The following is an 18,738-nucleotide window of genomic DNA, read 5'->3' as shown; positions in this document are numbered from 1 at the left end:
CAGGGAAAGAGCTACACCAAGACTGATTAAATTAGGCCCTTGCCACTTCTGGCTTGTTTCTTTAAGACAACAGTTGATACTTTTAAATATAGAAGCAAGTTTACATGGACAGTACCTTCCAAGAAGCACAGCTCCCTACAGGTTAGCACAGAAAACCATTAGGGAGAACAGGGAACTTAGGATGCTGAGTCTAGTATGCTGCACCAGCAATTCAGCTACATTAAAGAGTTAGCTGAAGTTGCATAACACTCCTACCTGATCTTGCTGCCCAGAACTCTTTCAAAGTCCCAGCCAGTTTTTTCATGGTTATCCTCCCATTCACGCAGTAGTTCATAAAATATATCCCTGCGAATCAAGATATTTAAGGGTATGAATTCCCACTCTTCAAAATTTGAAGTAACAACTGAATATTCAATCGCTCCTAAGTTCCCCAGCAAGAATCTACCTCAGATTAAATAACTCAAGCCTCTAAGCATTCAGATACCTTTGCAAAACTCATTAATGTTAGCGGTACTTCAGCGAGTTTCCATTTTCCATGTCTTTGACAGCAAGTGCTTAAGCTTGTTATGCCCAAGCTCTGACGGAATGACCAAAACACCCATTACCAGACATACTGAAGACTGAGAGGCAGGAAAGAATAAGCCACATGAAATAATACCTATGAGGAGAGAAAAAAGGACCAAGACAACTTGCCATTCTCCCCTCACCCTGTTGCTGCAAGCATGGAGGGAGGTGGCAGGAAGAATAAAAGCATACCAGATTTATATGCAGAAGCAATCCAGTAGGGTGACACACTGTACTGGGATTTACCAGAAGTCTCAATAACTCCTGAAGAATTAGGCTGTTCTTCTCTAAAGACATTAAGCATTTAGCTCCTGTGGTCAATATGGACAAAGACTTTTTTTTTTTTTTTTTTTTTTTAAATTAGAGTGAAAAATCTCAAGATTTTTCTACAGCATGTAGCATACATGACACATTCTTAATATCTGTTGTTCACAATCATGGAAAGATTATACCTTGTGAGCCATACAGTAACAGTAGAAGAAACTTACCTTTGTTTCTTAAATATGTGAAATGCTCTGTCAGTGGGAAAGTTAGAGCGATTGTCAGTTTCTGGCTGGAAAGAAACAGACTGTACAGAGCATGGCAGCAGGAGAGACACCTGTTAAAAACATAAAAGCAGCCATTAGACTAACGTAAGTCCCTAATTTACCCAACAGTCCGAGACCTACAAAAAGCAAGGAAAAGACACGATGAGGAAACCAAGTATCACTAGTTGACTTGTTCAGACACTAGCTATTTCCCAATTGCTAACTGCTAGAAAACACCAACAGTTTTACAACCTACATTACACTACAGAGGCAGAATCACTCAACATTATGAGTGGAAGCATCTCATCTAAGAAATCTCTGCAGAACAGGTTGCAACCAGTATTGATACACTGTGGAAAGCATGATCTGCAAACAGCTAAAGTGTACCTTTAATATAGGGCTCCAGAGAATGCAGGACAGTGGCTGGCAATTCCTGTATTATTCTTCTTTCTCCTACTCGAAAAGCCTATCCCTTCAAGTAACAAGAGACCTTTATTTACAGCTTTAAATAAAAAGCTCAGCTATTGACAGCCCCTAGTCTCAGAAAGTACTTTGTACTTTCTTTGCTAAGATTAATTTCCATTTTTAAAGGATGGATGAAACAAGATATAAAATACATTAAGGAAGGCATTCCTACCATCCAGCTTCAGCTCCCTAACCCAGATGATTAGATCAGGAAACCAGTTTTCACAAGCTGCATTGTCTCCTCTGAAGCTTCATTTGCCTAAAAGGAGTCTGTAGCTATGAGACAAATCCACCGCTTCCAAACTACATTCTGAGATTAAATCTAACCAATCATTCTTCTGGGATCCATGTTTATTAGATGAGAATCTCAAAAGCAAAACTTGTCCCTGTCAAAGTTGCTCGTTGAGGTCAGGGCCTGGAGCACAATGCAAGGCTAGCCAGCAGCGGTCATTTGCAGCTAACAATCACTGGACCTAGCAATTCACTCACCCGCTGACAAGAAAAAAAAAGTAGCTTTTAAACACTTGCCAAAGATGACATGACAAGATACTCAAAGCAGAAGGAATGAGATTTAACATCAAAGCCATCGCAAATAAAAGAGCAACAACACAAAGGTTTGAAGCAACATCAGTTGAGGTCTGCCAATTTTTACCTTGGCTGTGCTGCTTTCATAAGCCTGCCTGAGCCTCTCGTGCAAGGCGGGAGAAAAAGATGCAATCCGTTCATTTTCAGCCAAAAGCTTCAGCATCCCCTTTTCTAAATGGGAAATAATTCTGCCAAGACAACATGGATAAAACCCAGACAGACAGACATAAACAACACATGATCAGACCTAAAGAAATGCTTATGCTCATTTTTTATGAGCCAACCAAGTAGAGTTCTAAGCCCCAGGCACCCAGTGTGAAATACTACTGGCATCTGTAGGGCCATTTTTTATTGCTCCCATCTCATGACTTTCCCATTCTTGCATAATCACACTGAAGTTCAGTAGACAGATCAGTGCAAGGAAAACTCACAGACAACCCAATCCAGGTCAAGCTGTAGGTTTTAAGGGAAAATTAACAACTCCGTGCCTGTAAGTGGTAAAGCTCTAAAATCCAAGCACACTTGCTCAATCTCACACACATCTGCAGACACAAGCAGAGGAAAAAAAATACTAAACTCACTCATACTGATAATCCAAGACTCGAACAGCAAAATAAACACAATTGTGCACACTTCGGAAATGCTGTCTCCCTGATGCATCTAAGGGAAAAAAAGAAACATGAGACAACAGCACCTATCACCACTTATAAACTAAAAGACCAACAATTAGCTCTGAAGGAAAGTAGGAACTGCCATATCCAAAAATAGTCTTCCAGACTAGTATCCAGTTTCCAGAAGTTCCCACTCCCTGCCACCTGAATGGACAAATCCTCCCATCCCTATCCTTCCTATAGTAAAGGCAACTGAATGGTTTAATGCTGTATGGGAAAGAAAAGATTCCTTCTCAACATTCTGGCCAACAGTAAGCAGATCCAGGACAAACAGTAGACCAACTGCAACCAGTCATCAGCTGCTGTTCCTGTGGCTGGAGACTTTGTGTTCCTAATCTCAGCCCTAAGAATCTGAGAGTGGCAAAACAGAGGTCAATCAAATTGGGGCATCTAGAGGGGGTGTATGTGTCTCATCTTAAAGCCACTCTTTTGTTTTTTATATCCATATCAAGGTACTAACTGCATCAAGCTTAAGTCTGAATTTGCCAAAAAACAAATGGAACAATTATGGATCTATATGGATGGATCCTGTGCACTCATAACCCAAGCTTAAATTTAAGAAACACATCGCAGATCAACAGCACTTTTGAGTTGCAAGGACCAATGGGGGAGAGACTTTAGCATATCCATCCTTCTCTCTGAAAGTCAGTGTTAGCAAGTAGCTACAGCAAATCTCACACAATAGCAGACAACTAGATTCAAACAGTATCTAGCAATCCCACTCTATCATATCACAGAAGCAGTTCCCATACATGCATGATTTTTGTCAGCATCTCAGATGAGTCCCACAGTAGTAATAAGGTGCTTTTATGGAATTTAAGACTAACTGCTCAAGCTAAAGGCAACTACTCTATATCACATTATCATTCCGTGGAAGTAACATTCTTTCCCCTCAATACCATTGCTTACCTTTACTTCTTTCATTGACTTCAAGGTCACTATCGCCATCTTCTGCAGTAGAAGTGCCTTTAGATGTCAACAGCTGCAGAACAAAAAAGAGCTCCAGAAAAATATTTGGTACCAGGTTTTCTGGAAGAGAGGAAGTGAGATACTAAAGGTGGATATTCAGTATTGATCTGCCTTTAATAAACGAAGGTAAAAAGACTGATGCCTTTTCTATGGCACAGTCAGCGAAGAACTCCCTCCCCACACACAGTCACAATGTAAATCAATATAGGAAAGATGTGTTAGGGAAGGGTCTGGTTTCAGATAGGGTCATACAACTTCACCCTACCACAGCTCAGAGTAGTGCATCAGGTTCACCTCCTTCCCTAAACTTTTACCTAGTATCCATTTATTCCAATAACTGCGTTGGCTTAGTTTATTTTTCCAAATGTCATTTGTTTATATACCGTAACTGTCCCACAACTTTCACTTCCCCCTCACAACACACATGCAAGTTCAAAGCTCAAAGAAGGGTCAGTCTCACATCTTCTGGGTCTTCACCTGCTATACACGATGAATAGAGCTGCGCCAGACACTCCAACTGTTTCTTGCAGGAAACCTTAGTAGGATTTGCACAGGTCACCAGATGGCTTTCAGCAGGAAGGCTAGCACTGCGAGTGTAGCTAGGCTTAGTAGGAGTACCAGGATCAAGAGATATCCCTGCAGGAGAAGACGCCTGGTGCAGCAATTTGCATCTGAAATTCAAGAGCAGCAACATACCATGTGACTGAAGATGATACACAGCAGCCACGTGGCCAGAAAAGGTCTTTCTCTTGCAGTCTAGCGTGAAGGAATTCCCGCAATAACCATGTCATTTACACTGTCTAAAGCTGCTTTTAGCATGATAGTAATTTAACTCATCTTTCCCTTGTTGAGAAAGGATCTTGGGGCTAACAATCAAAAGACTAAAAAGAATCACATTCAAATTCAAACTCTGCTAAAATAGTGTGGCACTTTGACCAAATTATCTAACTAACCTGTGTTACTGCTTTTCATCTAAACTGGTATTTGTTAAGGACATGGAATCTGTTAGAGACCTGGTCCTAAAAAAAATTTTTGCATGTACAATTTCTGACGGCTAGACACTTTACAAAATCTATGAAAATAAGGTTCACATCCATACCTTCAGATATATTTGTAAGTTAACAATACCCTGAGAAGATCTAATACCACTAAGTGGAAAGGCAATGCAACAACAGATGAAATCCAGTACTGGCAAGTTAAATGACAGAAGGAACAAACTACTTTAATTGCTGGAGTCTACATCAAAAATGATCACTCAGTTAAATATACAGATATTGTAAAAAAATATACCTACAGAGGTCATCCAAAATGCAGCAGCAGAGTAGCATACGTAAGACACATGAGAAGCAGAACAAAAGCCAGTAACAGCAATATCAAATGATTGTTAAAGATCCCAATGGAACGTCCACACTTGGAACAACACACCACCTCTTACCACATTGTCTCAAAAGTAAAATCTTTAAAAGTCACTTTAAACGCCGTGGGGAAGATGGAAACATTTTTAACTGCAGCAAAGAACTTTTTCTATTGGCCTACTTCTAGTGGAACTGCTGCGATGAAGAACAAGTTACTCCCAAAACAGGAGTAGAAAGGTTATTTAATAACATCTCCCTTACAATGCACATAAGCACCTCACTGACAGAAGCGAAGAAAATTACTTATTAAGCACTTTGTAAACCCACCAAGGTAAGATTCCAATAGCATAGTTAGACAACTCTGCTTCACTTCTGCCTCAGTGTCGTCACCTACCTCAGCATGAATTTCACCTTTTGCCCTTGCTCAAAGTGACCCAGTTGGCGGGAGGCTGTGTTAATGTTGTACCTCACCTCTCCACCACTACTGAGGAGGACATACCACCAGCTTCCAGCTCTCAAGCATGATGGGTCAGATGAGATCACCTCAAGGGCAAGTTCCAGCCCACATACTGCTATTTCACCTACTTTAGTTTATATGGATTAGTGGGACATTTCAGGTGGAATTCACACTGGGATAGGTGCTTCATTGAAGTGCAGAGGCAGGTCTGAATCCTAAGCAGTTCTGTTACAGGTCTGGTACAAAGAGTAACTCAAGGGACTCTCTGTGTCTGTCCAGCCAGTTCTGGTCCCATTGAAGTGAACCGCAAGGCTTAGCGGGAAAAGAATTCCACCCACACATCCTGAAGAGTTTCCCCAAGAACAAAATCTACAAAGAACAGCAACAGTTCTGTCAGCAATTACAAACAATAGTTTCTCTACTGCTGTGCTTTGCTTTTTTTCTGAAGTATCAATCCTCACAGACTAACGGTGATACCATTTTACAGAGGATGAAAGTCACACAGTAACTGAACAGTGGAGACAAAATTAGAAGCTAGAATTCACCTCATCTCCCAGCACACGTAATTTTCAATAAACCACTGCAGTAGTAACTTTTAAAACAGAATCTCACGCTACCCACGTCCTGTTTTCTCTGACTGCAAGCCTGTGTTAGTCTGCCTACCTTGCAAAATCATTAACACTTTCCCCACATTTGCATCACTAACACATTTTCTTCAAACCAGACTATGCCTTCCATCACAGGTGCAATCTTCAAACACAGCCTAATTACACCAGCTCAAACCCACTCACTTTGCCTATGCAGTCTAAGGGAAGCTGCACAGGAGATAGCCACGCGTGCAAGTCCACGAAGAGGCAATCTTATGAAAGCAGTGAGGACTGACTAACCTTCTGAAGATAAAGTAAGGGTCATTGTTTCAGAGACAGCACACCTCTAAAATGACAAACATGGGCTAGCTGCATTAATATCCTAGTCTGATACCGGAGTCACACTTGGTTTTAGGCAAATTATAGTTTAAGGTCACCAATATCTGTTTTGGATATTCCTCTGATCATTTGCACTCTGATATTGGCACCACCTTAAGACAAGAGAATTAAGAATCAATACAAGCCTATCACCACTCTGCTCAGACTGTACCGTTCTTTCTTCAGCATCTCCCTCTCCTCTTGAAGGCTGTTGCTTATTGCTGATGTAAGGTTTCCTTCCTGGACAGTGGTAAAGGCCTCAAGGCTTGACGCGGATGAAAACCGAGCAGCTGGAGACTGGCTGACAGGCGTAGAAGTGAAGCACATCTTTGGTTTTGAGAGGGGGCGCTCAGCACTTACAGGAGTTGGGTTGATTCGCCTTGATGGTTTGCTTTTGCTGAAAAAGTGAGAAGCGATTCCACTGAAATCAAGCTAAACAACAAAAATTAGGTCTCAAGACAGATATGCACGCAACTCTTCCAGAAGAGCCTAATGCTAAAATAAAATGGAGACCAAGTCAGGATATTGAATTTCTAAACTGTACATATAGTTGCTGACTTTATTCTGGTCACTGAATAAAAAGTCATGGAGCTACAGACTGCTAAAAACAGCCTGCTGACCTGTACTGCAAAATTAATTATCAATCATCAAGCCACAGAACAGATAACACAGTGTCACACAACTCTTCCAAAGATTTCTAATTTGAGAGGACAGGATATGCCCCATTTTAGTAAGAAACTAATTCACCGGCAGTTTATAACACAACCACGAAAAAAAAAAAAACAAACCAAAAACAATCAAGCTGCCATTGTCTATCACTAAGTCCAGGCTCCCGAGTTACCATAGGCCCTTTAAGTTTAGGGAAACCCAACCCTCCTGCATAAACTACCTAGATTTGTCCTTCAGGAAGAGGCTCTGTAACACAGTAAGAGACATACCGGAAATGAGATACAGGAACATAAAGCATTACAATTCTCAAGGAAATGCTGGTTGCTACATATTAATTGCTATGATGTTCTCAAAATCGCTATAGTGTTGGCTTCCAAACACTCCCTGACCTCCTTCCTAGTTGGGCATAGTGCAATTGAGGAAGAGAGACCTACTGTCTATGCTGGAAACACACCCTATCTCCCTTGGCCAAAGCATCATCTAGAGCATCATCTAGACCCAGCACCTGGATCTGCTGTACAGACCCACAGACTCATCACTTTTCAGCTGGAATTTTGCATGTCCAACTAGAAAGTCCCACTTTCAGAGACCAGTGCCTGATATATGGAGCAAACAGGCTGACATGAAAACCTTATGTTTGGTAATGAGGATTTTAAAGAGTAAAATCTCAAAGAGAAAGAGAAAAGGACTGAGGCAACCACAACACAAACAGCTGCCCAGAAGCTAAGCCAAAGTCACCAGGGAGACCAGGGCTTGCTGCAGACCAAAGACAATACAGGCATCAGCTAGCTATTTTGTCCATGATCACACGGCACAAACGAAGCTGCACGCTAACATCTGTTACCAGAAGCCACAGAACATCAATCCAAATGTGACTGGATTGGAGTAAAAAATCCTTTTTACTAGCATCAGTAAAGCTGAAGAGCCTTCCAGGACCGCTCTTCATTAGCAATTGCTGTTGTGTTAAATGAGAAATGTGAAGAGCCAAGATAATGCTGACTTGCTAGAACATGCAAGGACAAAGATGTGCTCAGCTTTGTATCAGCTGGTCTGTGCACCAGTAAGCTGCAGGCAGCATCACAAGCGAGAGGCTAAAGAGGCATCTTGGGTGAGTTCACAGAGTAGAAACCTGACTACCCATTGAAGCAATATTCCCCTACATGGCAACCATAACAAAGCAGTTCTGACCAAGAAGCCCAGAAGCCAGCCCCCGGGTATTGTTTATTACAGCATCTTCTGTATGTGGACACACACAACAGGATGAGCTAGTCAAGGAACAGTAACCTGCAGCACAATCCGAATGAGACAGCGAGGCAGACTTGCTCTTACTTTGTCCAGCCAGAGGCAGCACCCATGGGTGGAAACTCCTCCAAGTTGTTAAGATTTAGCTGGCTGGGTGGGGATCTGGCAGAAACAAGAGACGCTTCACTCCGCTTCCTTCTCCCTCCGCTCCATGATACACTGTCATTCTTTCCATCTTCCTCTTCAGCAAGGGAACGCCCCAGATCCCGAGCTACCTGCCGGCCAGAGGCACTGACTGAGCTGCTGCCTTTCCTTCGGCCTCTTCTCGCTGGCAGGGCTTCAGGTGTGGCTGTGAGGAAGCTCCCCAAGCTGGCCTTCTGAGATGACCGCTTCTCACCATGGTTAAACACAGGGCTGTACCCAAAGCTCGGGCTGCTACTGGAGACCATGCTAGGGAAGTCACTGCAAGAGCTAGACAGGTTTGACCCAGAAAAGGAAGAGGAGCTGCTGGATGCTGCAGCAGGAGAGAAACTGGTATCTGTGGTGCAGGTGGTCACCGAAGTCCTTTGGGAGAAGAGCTGCACTCGGCTGCTGGTTGCATGGCCTGCCCTCCTTTCTGATCCTGTCCTTTGGCTCCCGTGGGCCTTGGAACTAGGAGTTTTAGCAGGAGTAGAGGGTCCATTAGTCAGGATCTGGCTGGTCTGCTCCCTTAAAAAATTTAGCAGAAAAGGCACAAAGTCTTTCTGAAGCAAACTAAGAGATACCAGCTTGTCATGGATGTGGTTCTCCTACAAAGAAAGAGGACAAAGCATTAATATAAAGGTGCTACCCGATTCTTTCTTTCCATGTGCCGAGACTCATTTAACTAGTAACTGTGGGATCGCAATACACAATAAAAAGCAACATGACTTGTCAAAGCAAGTCACTGAAATTCAAGCAACCTCAGCACCGGTCATGGATCTAAAACTCAGCCTCCACACAAGCCATTTTGGCAGAAGTTTTCAGGTGGAGTCATTCACTTTGGTCTCCAATTGGGAAACAGCGGAATTGTTCCATGGAAAGAGCAGTAATACTTACTGAAGCTACGGCCAGGGAGGACTTGGAGCAACTGGCACCCCTAAGTCTGACATTTCAAAGAGACAGATACTGAAGCAGCTAATTCTAACAGAAAAATCCAAAACCTGCAACTTCTCCATCCCCTGTTTGTCTATGAATGCCACCTGCTTCCACAGAGGGGTGCTGTAACAACAACTGTTAAGGCACTTTGAGTCCTGAAGTGCCAAGTACAAGACCAAAGCTGCCCTTCCATTTCCATTAAATAATTTTGCTCCCTTGAGACCTCACAGAGGTCTAAACAGAGACTGTGCAACTTTAATGTACATGAAGTTTATACTTAAGAAACTTAAACAACAACAAAAAACCCACTACAGACTCAACACCTTTAAAATCTAAACAGGCAGGGGTGATCTTACAAGGGTAGACCTAGACAAAAAAGACTTCATGTTACATGCATAGTTCAAAGTTTCATACATTGGGTAAAATTTCTTTTGTTCCTAACACTGCACCAGGTTTCTGTTTCCTCTCAATGGGATTCAGCAACATTTGGAACACCAGAAGCGGCTTTTACAGGCAGCAACTTATTCCTTACTAATATTAAAGCACAGCACACATATTCCTCTTAATTTATATTCACACCTCCACTAGATGAAAAGTCAAGAGAGCAAACGCTATTTCTGAAGGACTTTTTTGTATGAAAGGAGGCAGTGAAAGCATGGCCATGAGTGGACTCCTACAATCCTCAACACCTATGCTGAAATTCATATTCAAAAGTGTGAGACCAGTTCAGCTTCCTGGAGAAGCATGAGACTCCAACACAGCCTCAATAACAAGCCAAGCAGCCAAGGCTCACTGCTTTAGCACTCTAACACTCGGTGAAAAAACACAGGTCAGAACACAAATGCCACGAGGCATCAAGATGACCCAACTTCTTACCAGCTCCAGTCCGAAACTGCCACGAAAGCCAAAGCAACACCACTTCCTCAGGTGCCCCCCTGGGTTTAGCGCAGAGGCACAAAGATAAGTACAGTCTGTGCTACGCACAAGGTCAGGTAGTTTCTCCCACTTTTCAGAGCACAACCTGCTTTCACCCATCTTTCTCTCTGCAACTTAGCAGAGCTTCGGTTCCTCCACAGACGGGTAACAGCAACCTGTCAGCAGGTGCCAGCCTCCCACTTGCTTTCCCACGCTGAAGCAACTGAGCTGCTCCCAGCAGCGAAAGGCAGTTGTAAATTCCCTTGCAAGGGCAAACTTTTCAGCCTGCACACCCCTCACCCACACTGTGCTGGCTGAGCTGCCAACGCCTCAAACTTCATAACCTCCGCAGGTCTGCTTCTGCAAGGCACAGTTTAGGAAATACCGGACAACATAAAACGTTGGTCCCTTCTTCCCGCACAAGTTTAGGATGACAGCGATACTTGACTAACTCGTGTGGGTGACAGCAGCGAGTTTTGATTTTAATTAATACGAGGTAACGTGCTCTGAAGGGCTCAGGCAGAAAACGCTTTAAAGGCAACTCGCTTCTCAACGTTAAGAGTGAAATACAAGCACTCGTAGTCCGTCTGTGGTTACAAGTGCTTTTATTACCACAGGAACCCAAATCCGCCAGCCATATCCCCTTACAAAACTCGGCCTACTCAAACCCAGCGAGAATCCTCTCCCAGCCCTGAAAGATCCTCCTCAGCGCCCAGGCGGGACCGGTCGGGAGACGCACCGAGCCCTCGGGACGGAGCCGCGCCTCGGAGCGCCGGGCCCAAGGCTCGGGCGCGGGGCGGCATCGCAGGCGGACTGCGCCGGCCGCCCACAGCTTCGTCCGTCTCTCACCGCTACTTTCCCCGCCAAAGGCGCGGGGAGCGTCGCCCCCTCGTGTCACGGCCTTTCCTCAGGGCGCCAGCTGCCCTCCGCTCCCTCCCTCCGGTCTACCGCTCGCACCCGACAGCCAAGGGACCGAGGCACCGCCATCGCGACCGCAGGGCCCCCGCCGACCAGCCGCTCCCGCCCCGCCGCCGCCTCAGCCCCGCAGCCACCGCCCGCCGGAGGCCACGGCCGCCCGGCCCAGGCAGCGCCGGGCTCAGCCCCGCCGATTTTAAACGGTTTTCACACCGCCGCCAGCCTCTCCCCGCCGGCGGCCTCGCCTTCCCGCCGCTCTCCTCAGAGCCCGCCCGCGGGCGGGGGCGGTGCCGCCGGCTGTTAGACGGAGCTCGGCCCCAGCTCCCGGCCGCAGACGGGCTCCTCACCGCGGCCGCCGGGTTGACCCCACGCGGGCTTAGCGCCGGGGCGGACAAAATTCCCCGCACGGCCGCGGGGAGCTGGGGGGAGGGTGGCGCGGCGGCGGGCCCGGCCCCGCCAGAGGCAGGGCGGGCGGGCGGGCGGGCGATCCGCCGCGCGTTACCTCAGCTGAGCGGGAACCGGGGCCGGGGCCGTGCCGGAGCCACCGCACCACGGCGCCGACCGCCACCTCCTCCTGCAGCAGCAGCTCCAAAACAGCCGCCATTCCCGGCCGCTGCTGCCGCCGCTGCTGCCGCCGCCGCCGAGCACGCGCACAACCCGCGGCGGGGGGGCGGGCCGGCGCCGGCTGGGGGCGAGCGCGCCACGCGCGGCCGGGCGGGCCCGCGTCCGTGATCGCGTCCTCCTCCCCCCTCCCCTCCCTCCCGCCGGGGCGGGGCGGGGCGGGGCGGCGGCGGGGATTCCCGCCGGGGTAGGCGGGCGGGGGCGTGGCCGGCGCGGGCCGGGGCCGGGGCCGGGTCCCCCTCCCCATGTCAACACGCGGGGCACGGGGCGCCTGCGCTGGCCCGTGCGCGTCTTTTCCTCTCATGCGCGGTATTTGCTTCCCCAGCAGGGCTCGGGGCCCGGCCTAGCGGCGGCGGCACCCGCGGGCCGGGGCGGGGGAAGGGGCAGCGGCGCCCCCCGCGGCTCCGCGCCCGCCGGCGCCAGGCGGCGGGGGGGGGGGGGGGTGCTGCCCCGGCCCCCCTCCCCGACGGCGGAGGATGGCGGAGGAGTCGCCCAAGCGGCGCAAGGCGAATTTCAACGAGGCGGAGACGGAAGTGCTGATCGAGCAGGTGCTGAAGCACGAGCAGCTGCTGTTCGCGGCGGGGCCGGGCCGCGCCTCCCCGGGCCAGAAGCGGAAGGTGTGGGAGCTGATCCGGCACAAGGTGAACCCGGTGGCCGCCTGCCCCCGCGACGTGGAGGACCTGAAGAAGCGCTGGCGGGACCTGAAGCGCCGCGACCGCAGCAAGCTCTGCCGCCTCTCGCAGGGCTGCGGGCCGCCGGGTCCCGCCGCCCTCGGCCTCCTCCTGGCCCCCGAGGAGATGCCGCCCGCCGCCGCCGCCGCGCCGCCCGGCCGCCGCCACCACCTCCACCACCACCACCACCACCACCATCACCACCACCGCGCCTACGCCTCCCTGCTGCCCGCCGAGGCCGTGCCCATCGTGGGCGGCATCGACACGCTGGAGCTGCCCGGCGCCGTCGTGGGGGAGATGGGTGAGTTGCGGGACCGACACTCCCCCCCCCCCCCTGCGGCGCTTGCCCCGCGCCCGCCGTGTCCCCGTCCCGTCCCGTCCCGTCCCGTCCCGCCGCGGCAGCCGCTTACCTCGGCCTCCGGGGGGGAAGGAACGGCGCTGAGCCGCGGACGTAGCGGGCTCCCCGCTCGAGTACCTGCCCGCCGCCTGCCTTCGCCCCTGTAGCGCTTATTCTCGCAAGCGCGAAAAGCCGTGCCAGCGCGCAGTCCTGGGCAGTCAGTACGAAGCGCTGCGAGTTCGTCACTTCGTGGGTACCGGGGAGAGATCGCCTTAGTGCGCGGAAACGACCGCCTTCCACACCAAGGGGTTTCTTGCGGTCACAGCGTTTCGGTAACGCCGTTACCGGTGACCGCGCGCAGGGTGGAGCGTGAAATGGAGCTTGCGACGACCTCTGTCTCTTGGAACCTAAAACCCGGCTTCTGTGGTGGGGCCGGTGAGGGATCCGTAGTATGTAAATATATTCTTAACTGGTGAACGCGCCTTCGGGGTTTTCTTCCCACCTGTCGAGGTAATGTGCGTTCTTAAAGCACCAAGGGTAACGCAGGGCGAGTTGTAGAGTCTTGGTTCAAGGACTAAGGTTAGCCCTTGGTGGATGAGCGCACGTTTCGCTGACTACTAAGGTCATGAGGTTTCTCACTGACTCTCCTTTGCTTTTCCTCTCCCCCCATCACCTCTAGGGTTTAATGACAATCCCGGCCCATCTCATCAATCCGGTCTTGAGAAGCTGAACCTCAAAGAAGAAATAGTAGTGAAGGTGGTAGAGCCAGAAGAAAGCTCTGAGGACATGGCAGTGGTTCCACCTAGCCAAGAACAACTACCTTTTCTGGGGACATCGGGCGGTGGTTCCTCTGGGAAAGTAAAAGCCAAAACAAAAGGCAGGTCCCAGGCAGACCAAAATGAAATAACTGAAGAGGACCTCATGCAGATTCAGCAGACCCAGATGCAGGTGATCCAGTCTGGCTTTGACAGTGTCAACCACAACCTTCGGCTGCTGCAGCAAGGCATGCAAGAGCTGAGTAACAGCCTCAGCATCATGGCGCATACGCTTGTTGCTATCAAAAACGTCTACGTGAAAAACAACACTGGCCCGACCACGTATGCCACCACCTCTACTCAGACCACAGCTGGGTACCTGAGCCCGGGTTCCCCCCAGGTCTCCCCCGCTGAGGACAGAGGTAGAGCGCAGGTGGCTGGAAGCAGCAGCAGAAGCAGCAGCTGCAGCTCCAGCTCCATGTCACAAGAACCAGGTCCTTCGGAATTTCCTAGGCCCCCCCTGAGAACCATTAAGAAAGAACATCCAAATGGCTGCTACTACTTCTGCTTTGCAGATGTGTGAAAACTTGAATATATGTAAAGTGACTGTGGTGTTAGGTGCTGTTGTATGTTCTGCTCCGGCTTGTGACTTCAAAGGAGCAAAGTGGACTTGCCTCCCACATTTTTCCCAGTGGGAAACATTTCGCAATAGGTGGCATTAAACACTAATTACCAGTCTCCTGTTTGTTAACTCTGTTGCAGTTGGCTAATAATTTTTTTCCGTTCTCTTTATCCTCTTACTCTCTTAAAAACAAACAAACAAAAAACCAGATTTATTTTGACTAAGACTCTTGTCTGTATCATCCTTTGTTTTATGTGACCTTTTGAAAAATAAAAGGCATGAGAGTTGGGTAAAAAAGTAACGTTATCGTTGGTGACCAGCAGGAGCTGTCTTACACAAGTTGCGCAGTTTTTTGATTAAACAGACGTCAGAAGTAGTTGGGTTTTTTAAGTACTTGCTTTTTCTGATTATAGTGTTGCAGGTGTTTGCTTGGTTGTTGGTGGTTGGGGTTTTTTTAAGCAAGTCTGAGCTGTGCAAGGCATCGCAGGAAGAGTTTGACATACCTGCTTAACTCTACGAATGGTTTAGGACTGAGCTGTTGATTCATGAATGTACTCCTCAGAATTCACACAGCATTGCTCCACCTGGCTCTTGTTCATTCCCAGCTTGTCAAATGCACCTTTTCCTCAAAGGCATTTTGTTTTACTGGACTAGCAGGGTAGGCTCTTTCTTGTCACATGACTAAAGCAGAGAAATACAGCAAAAAATAGTAATTGAGGAGTGATGCCTGGTTTTGACATGGAATAATTTTTCCCCATATGGTTTATAAGCAGGCTGTATCTTCCAACAGATTTTGCAAGCCTTCTGGAATCAATACCACAACATTTGAAATAATACAGAGAGCAAAAAAGTTTCCATATTGTTTTACATGAAACAGAAGTTAGATTTGCTGTTAAACAAATTGCAGGAGGCAGGGGCTGACTTTGCTCCAGGCAGAACAAATGCTCCTGCATAGTTTATGAAGCTTTCATTTTCACCTATCAGAGAGATGAATAAAATCTTCCATTCTCTTGACTATATATCCAAGGAAGAAGAAAGAGGAGTTGGAGCAAAAAATAACCTGTTAAGTGTCAACTCGGAAACAAGCACAAAGGAATCATTTTATCCTAACGTGAAAAAGAAAAATCTCCTTTTCACATTCAGATAGGAGAAAACTATTGTCACTGGCACTAGTCTTAAGATGTGTTTAAGGCTGGTATGTCTAAGGCTTATACATTAGAATTGCTTTACTTTGCACAGTTCAAAACTAGCAGCGGTGCTGTGTTCATACGTCCAGTGTCCATACTGGAGGGGAAATAAAAACCCTCTCACCTGCAATTTTATCCGATGACCTGAAAAATCATGCACGTCCTCTTCTTAAGCATTTATCACCGATATTAAAATTCTACAATGACTAGCTGCCTCTAGTTTTCCAGTCATTTTGCACAAGCATTCCCGCTGCAAGAATTCAGCAAATACAAATGACGTAGAGAATGGCAATGCAATTGTCCCTCTCCTAGCAGCATAAGAACATGTAATTATAGGGTAAGATACGTCATTTTTGCAGTCAGCTTTGGCAGAGCACTATACCATATGAAAATGTACTTTTAAGTACTTTCTTTTACTTCTGCCCTTACACCATTATGGTGTACCGATCACACACACACGCCTCAAAAAATGACAGCTGCCACCTAATAAAACATGAACTAGTCAACGTTGGTATCAAGTGTTTCCCCTCAGCGTCATAGATCGAGTAAAACATGGAAATATCTCACAAAATTAACACATAAACATGTACAGCACATTGCTAATTGGGATTAATGCTTTGAAGAAGAGGAGGTTCTCATTTTCAGGTTTACCGTAACAAAAGGAGATGGTGTGGGTGACAGGTATCACTACCGTATTCGTAAATTGCTGGTTTTAAAAATGGGGAAAGGACTAATACTAAATCTGATTTTTGAGTCTATGTTGTTAAAAGCTTTCCAAACTAACCGGTTGGAAGCATTATTTCTCCCCCATTAGTACAGATGGGCTCTCTCGAGCAGTGTTTTCTGTAACTGAAGAAGGTACCCTTCAATTTCTATTTTGTTCTCATGGACAAAGAAGCCAATTAATGCTACTGTGACATTCCAGGTAGATTAGCAAAACGTGATCTAAAGTTTCCCTGGTCCTCTTGGGCAGCAGTTTGAGCTTGTCCAGGTTGCAACAGCCAATTCTTACCTGTCTGACTTTCTTGCAATGTTTCAGTTCTTTCTCCGGTTGTTAATTCTTGAATTTCGCTTACTACAGCATTTCTAGGCCAAAGGGGACAGATGCGCGGTCATTTGTCTTAAACATTTCTTGGTACAGAGGAAACCACAAGACGACAAGAACCCACAGCCTGGTGCAATCCCTGGCGCGATCTCTACGGTGCAGGCACAATGAAAGATCGACTGGCGGTCATGGCACTTAGTGGGGGCACCCGACAACTGACAACCCCCTAAGAACACATCTGCACGTGCAGCGGACTGGAGACATCACACGATCATCATCTGGGTACCAAAGTCTACGTGGCAAACGTGCCGTTGCCTTGACTCAGACTGTGTAAAATGGTACCATCAGGAGCTGGGGGGGGGGGGGGCCACCACCAAGACACCAATAATCAAGAGGACCAACAGGACGCCGCTAGATCCATGGGTGGCGATATCTTCTTTGTCTGTCCCTGTCCCTCTCTCTCCTCCTCTCTTTATCAAGTTGTGAAAGACACGTGGCAGGGGACTTGTTTGACTAGCTGAGTTGTCCAGTTAAGTAGTTGCCATTGAGTTATTGCATCTGACCTCATGCCTTGTATTTTGTATTAATAAATTGTTAAACTGGTTGGCTGGTGTCGTTTCACCTTAATTCATTCAGTCCAGGGGTATCACGAACTTGGTTGTTGGTCCCAAGAGGAGGGAGGCCATCCTAAACAACTCCTTTCGGGCCCCAACATAGGCAGAGCTGACTTGTGTGCGCTACATAGCTTCCTCATGTTCAAGTACAAATTTAAATGAGAGGCAGCTACAGTACAAGCGCAGGGAAGCACAGCTTCCTAAAGATCCTAAAAGCAGAGTGGGCAGATTGGATCTCCTGTATGAATGAAGATGACAAGCCAGGCAATGCTGAAAGACACTTCAGTGGCCAGACAACCACCAGACCTCAACATCGGTCGGCCACAGCGTCTTTGTTCCAATCTTGCTTCTTCCCCACAGTCTGTCAGTTATACCGCTAACATATACTGGAGCCAGATCAAAACCACTCTTCCATTTCTGGTATGATCCAGATTTACATAATGTTTTAAACAAGGAAAGACTCAGAGCTACTTGTCACCAGTACAGAGTGTGCAAATTTGTTATTTTCATCTTCAAATTAATAGAGGTGGCTTACTATTTTTTTATGCGCCCTTTCTGTGATCAAATGATGGTTCTGTTGGGAGCACCAAAAGCACATACCATCCAGAAGCATGCCATTAAATTTCTGGCTGCTCTTAACAGAAGATGAAACATCATTTTCGTGGAATGTTACTGAGTAAATGAATTCCCAATTTGTTTCCTATCGTGTGAAGCCATTTGGGCTATTTATATAAATGACAAGAGCTAATGACCTGGTCACGAAGCTTGATGAAAATACTGCCAATGATTTGAACAAGGGCAGAGCTGGCTTTTAATTTGCCTTACACACAAGGCATAACAGTGATAATGCCAGGAAAGAGATCCAGGGAATTTTCTCCAATTCTTCTGGACTTCCCTAAAAACCTTGTTCTGCTGCGTAAAGAGCAGGCAGTATTTTCCACAGCATACAAGGACTAAGACATGCAGGCAAATAAACGGCAAATAAAAATTGTGATGATATGATACTCTACTTTTAGCTAGTTTTACTAGAAAGAGAAATGAAAGGATCTTGGAGGAAACGAGAGCAACCGGTAGCTTAACACTGCATTTCCACATAGCATAAACTGCTCAGATTGAGTAACAATTTCCATTTATTTATTTCTCTGCTATCTGCCACTGAAGTGTATTGTACAGAAGATGACAGGTCTCCTCAAGAGGCTGTAAAAGCTCAGTGACTACATCCAGACAGCTGATCGCCTCCGAAGAAATCAAGTACAGTGGCCTCTGACTAAATAAGAAATTATAATTTTTAAGGGGGAAAAAAAAAAAAGCAGCAGCAGCTGGCTTTTCAGAATGACAAGGCCGGAATCCACCATTTGTTACTAAAATTGATCTGATCTGGCTGTGGCAATCATTTATTGTTTGGCTGAATACAGACAGCATGGATAAGAGCGAGAACAAATAGAAAGGGAGGTTTCTGAGGAGGCTGGTT

At 47.1% G+C, this 18,738-nt stretch overlaps 2 protein-coding genes across 3 annotated transcripts in view; one reads left to right on the top strand and one right to left on the bottom strand.

Moving 5' to 3' along the window:
* Positions 1–12,151, bottom strand: part of CDAN1 (codanin 1) — a 35,083-nt gene extending 22,932 nt beyond the window's left edge. For both annotated transcript variants that reach the window (XM_075030630.1, XM_075030631.1), the window contains exons 1-9: positions 11,918–12,151; positions 8,557–9,257; positions 6,731–6,955; positions 4,259–4,452; positions 3,722–3,841; positions 2,723–2,801; positions 2,209–2,329; positions 1,053–1,162; positions 256–345 (exon numbers count right to left, since the gene is read on the bottom strand). In XM_075030630.1, the coding sequence (XP_074886731.1) occupies positions 256–345; positions 1,053–1,162; positions 2,209–2,329; positions 2,723–2,801; positions 3,722–3,841; positions 4,259–4,452; positions 6,731–6,955; positions 8,557–9,257; positions 11,918–12,019 (1,742 nt within the window). In that variant the 5' untranslated portion in view covers positions 12,020–12,151. The remainder of the gene's footprint in view (positions 1–255; positions 346–1,052; positions 1,163–2,208; positions 2,330–2,722; positions 2,802–3,721; positions 3,842–4,258; positions 4,453–6,730; positions 6,956–8,556; positions 9,258–11,917) is intronic.
* A 150-nt stretch (positions 12,152–12,301) lies between these two features.
* On the top strand, positions 12,302–17,251 carry LOC142032226 (uncharacterized). Its single transcript, XM_075030626.1, has 2 exons — positions 12,302–13,008; positions 13,724–17,251. The coding sequence occupies exons 1-2, from the start codon at positions 12,513–12,515 to the stop codon at positions 14,380–14,382; spliced, it is 1,155 nt and encodes a 384-aa protein (XP_074886727.1). The 5' UTR covers positions 12,302–12,512; the 3' UTR covers positions 14,383–17,251.
* The last annotated feature ends 1,487 nt before the right edge of the window (positions 17,252–18,738 follow it).

The sequence above is a fragment of the Buteo buteo genome, chromosome 6 (genome assembly GCF_964188355.1).
Source record: "Buteo buteo chromosome 6, bButBut1.hap1.1, whole genome shotgun sequence".
NCBI lineage: Eukaryota > Metazoa > Chordata > Aves > Accipitriformes > Accipitridae > Buteo > Buteo buteo.
The sequence above is the reverse complement of the archived record's forward strand: the minus strand, read 5'-3'. Positions and strand labels throughout refer to the sequence as shown.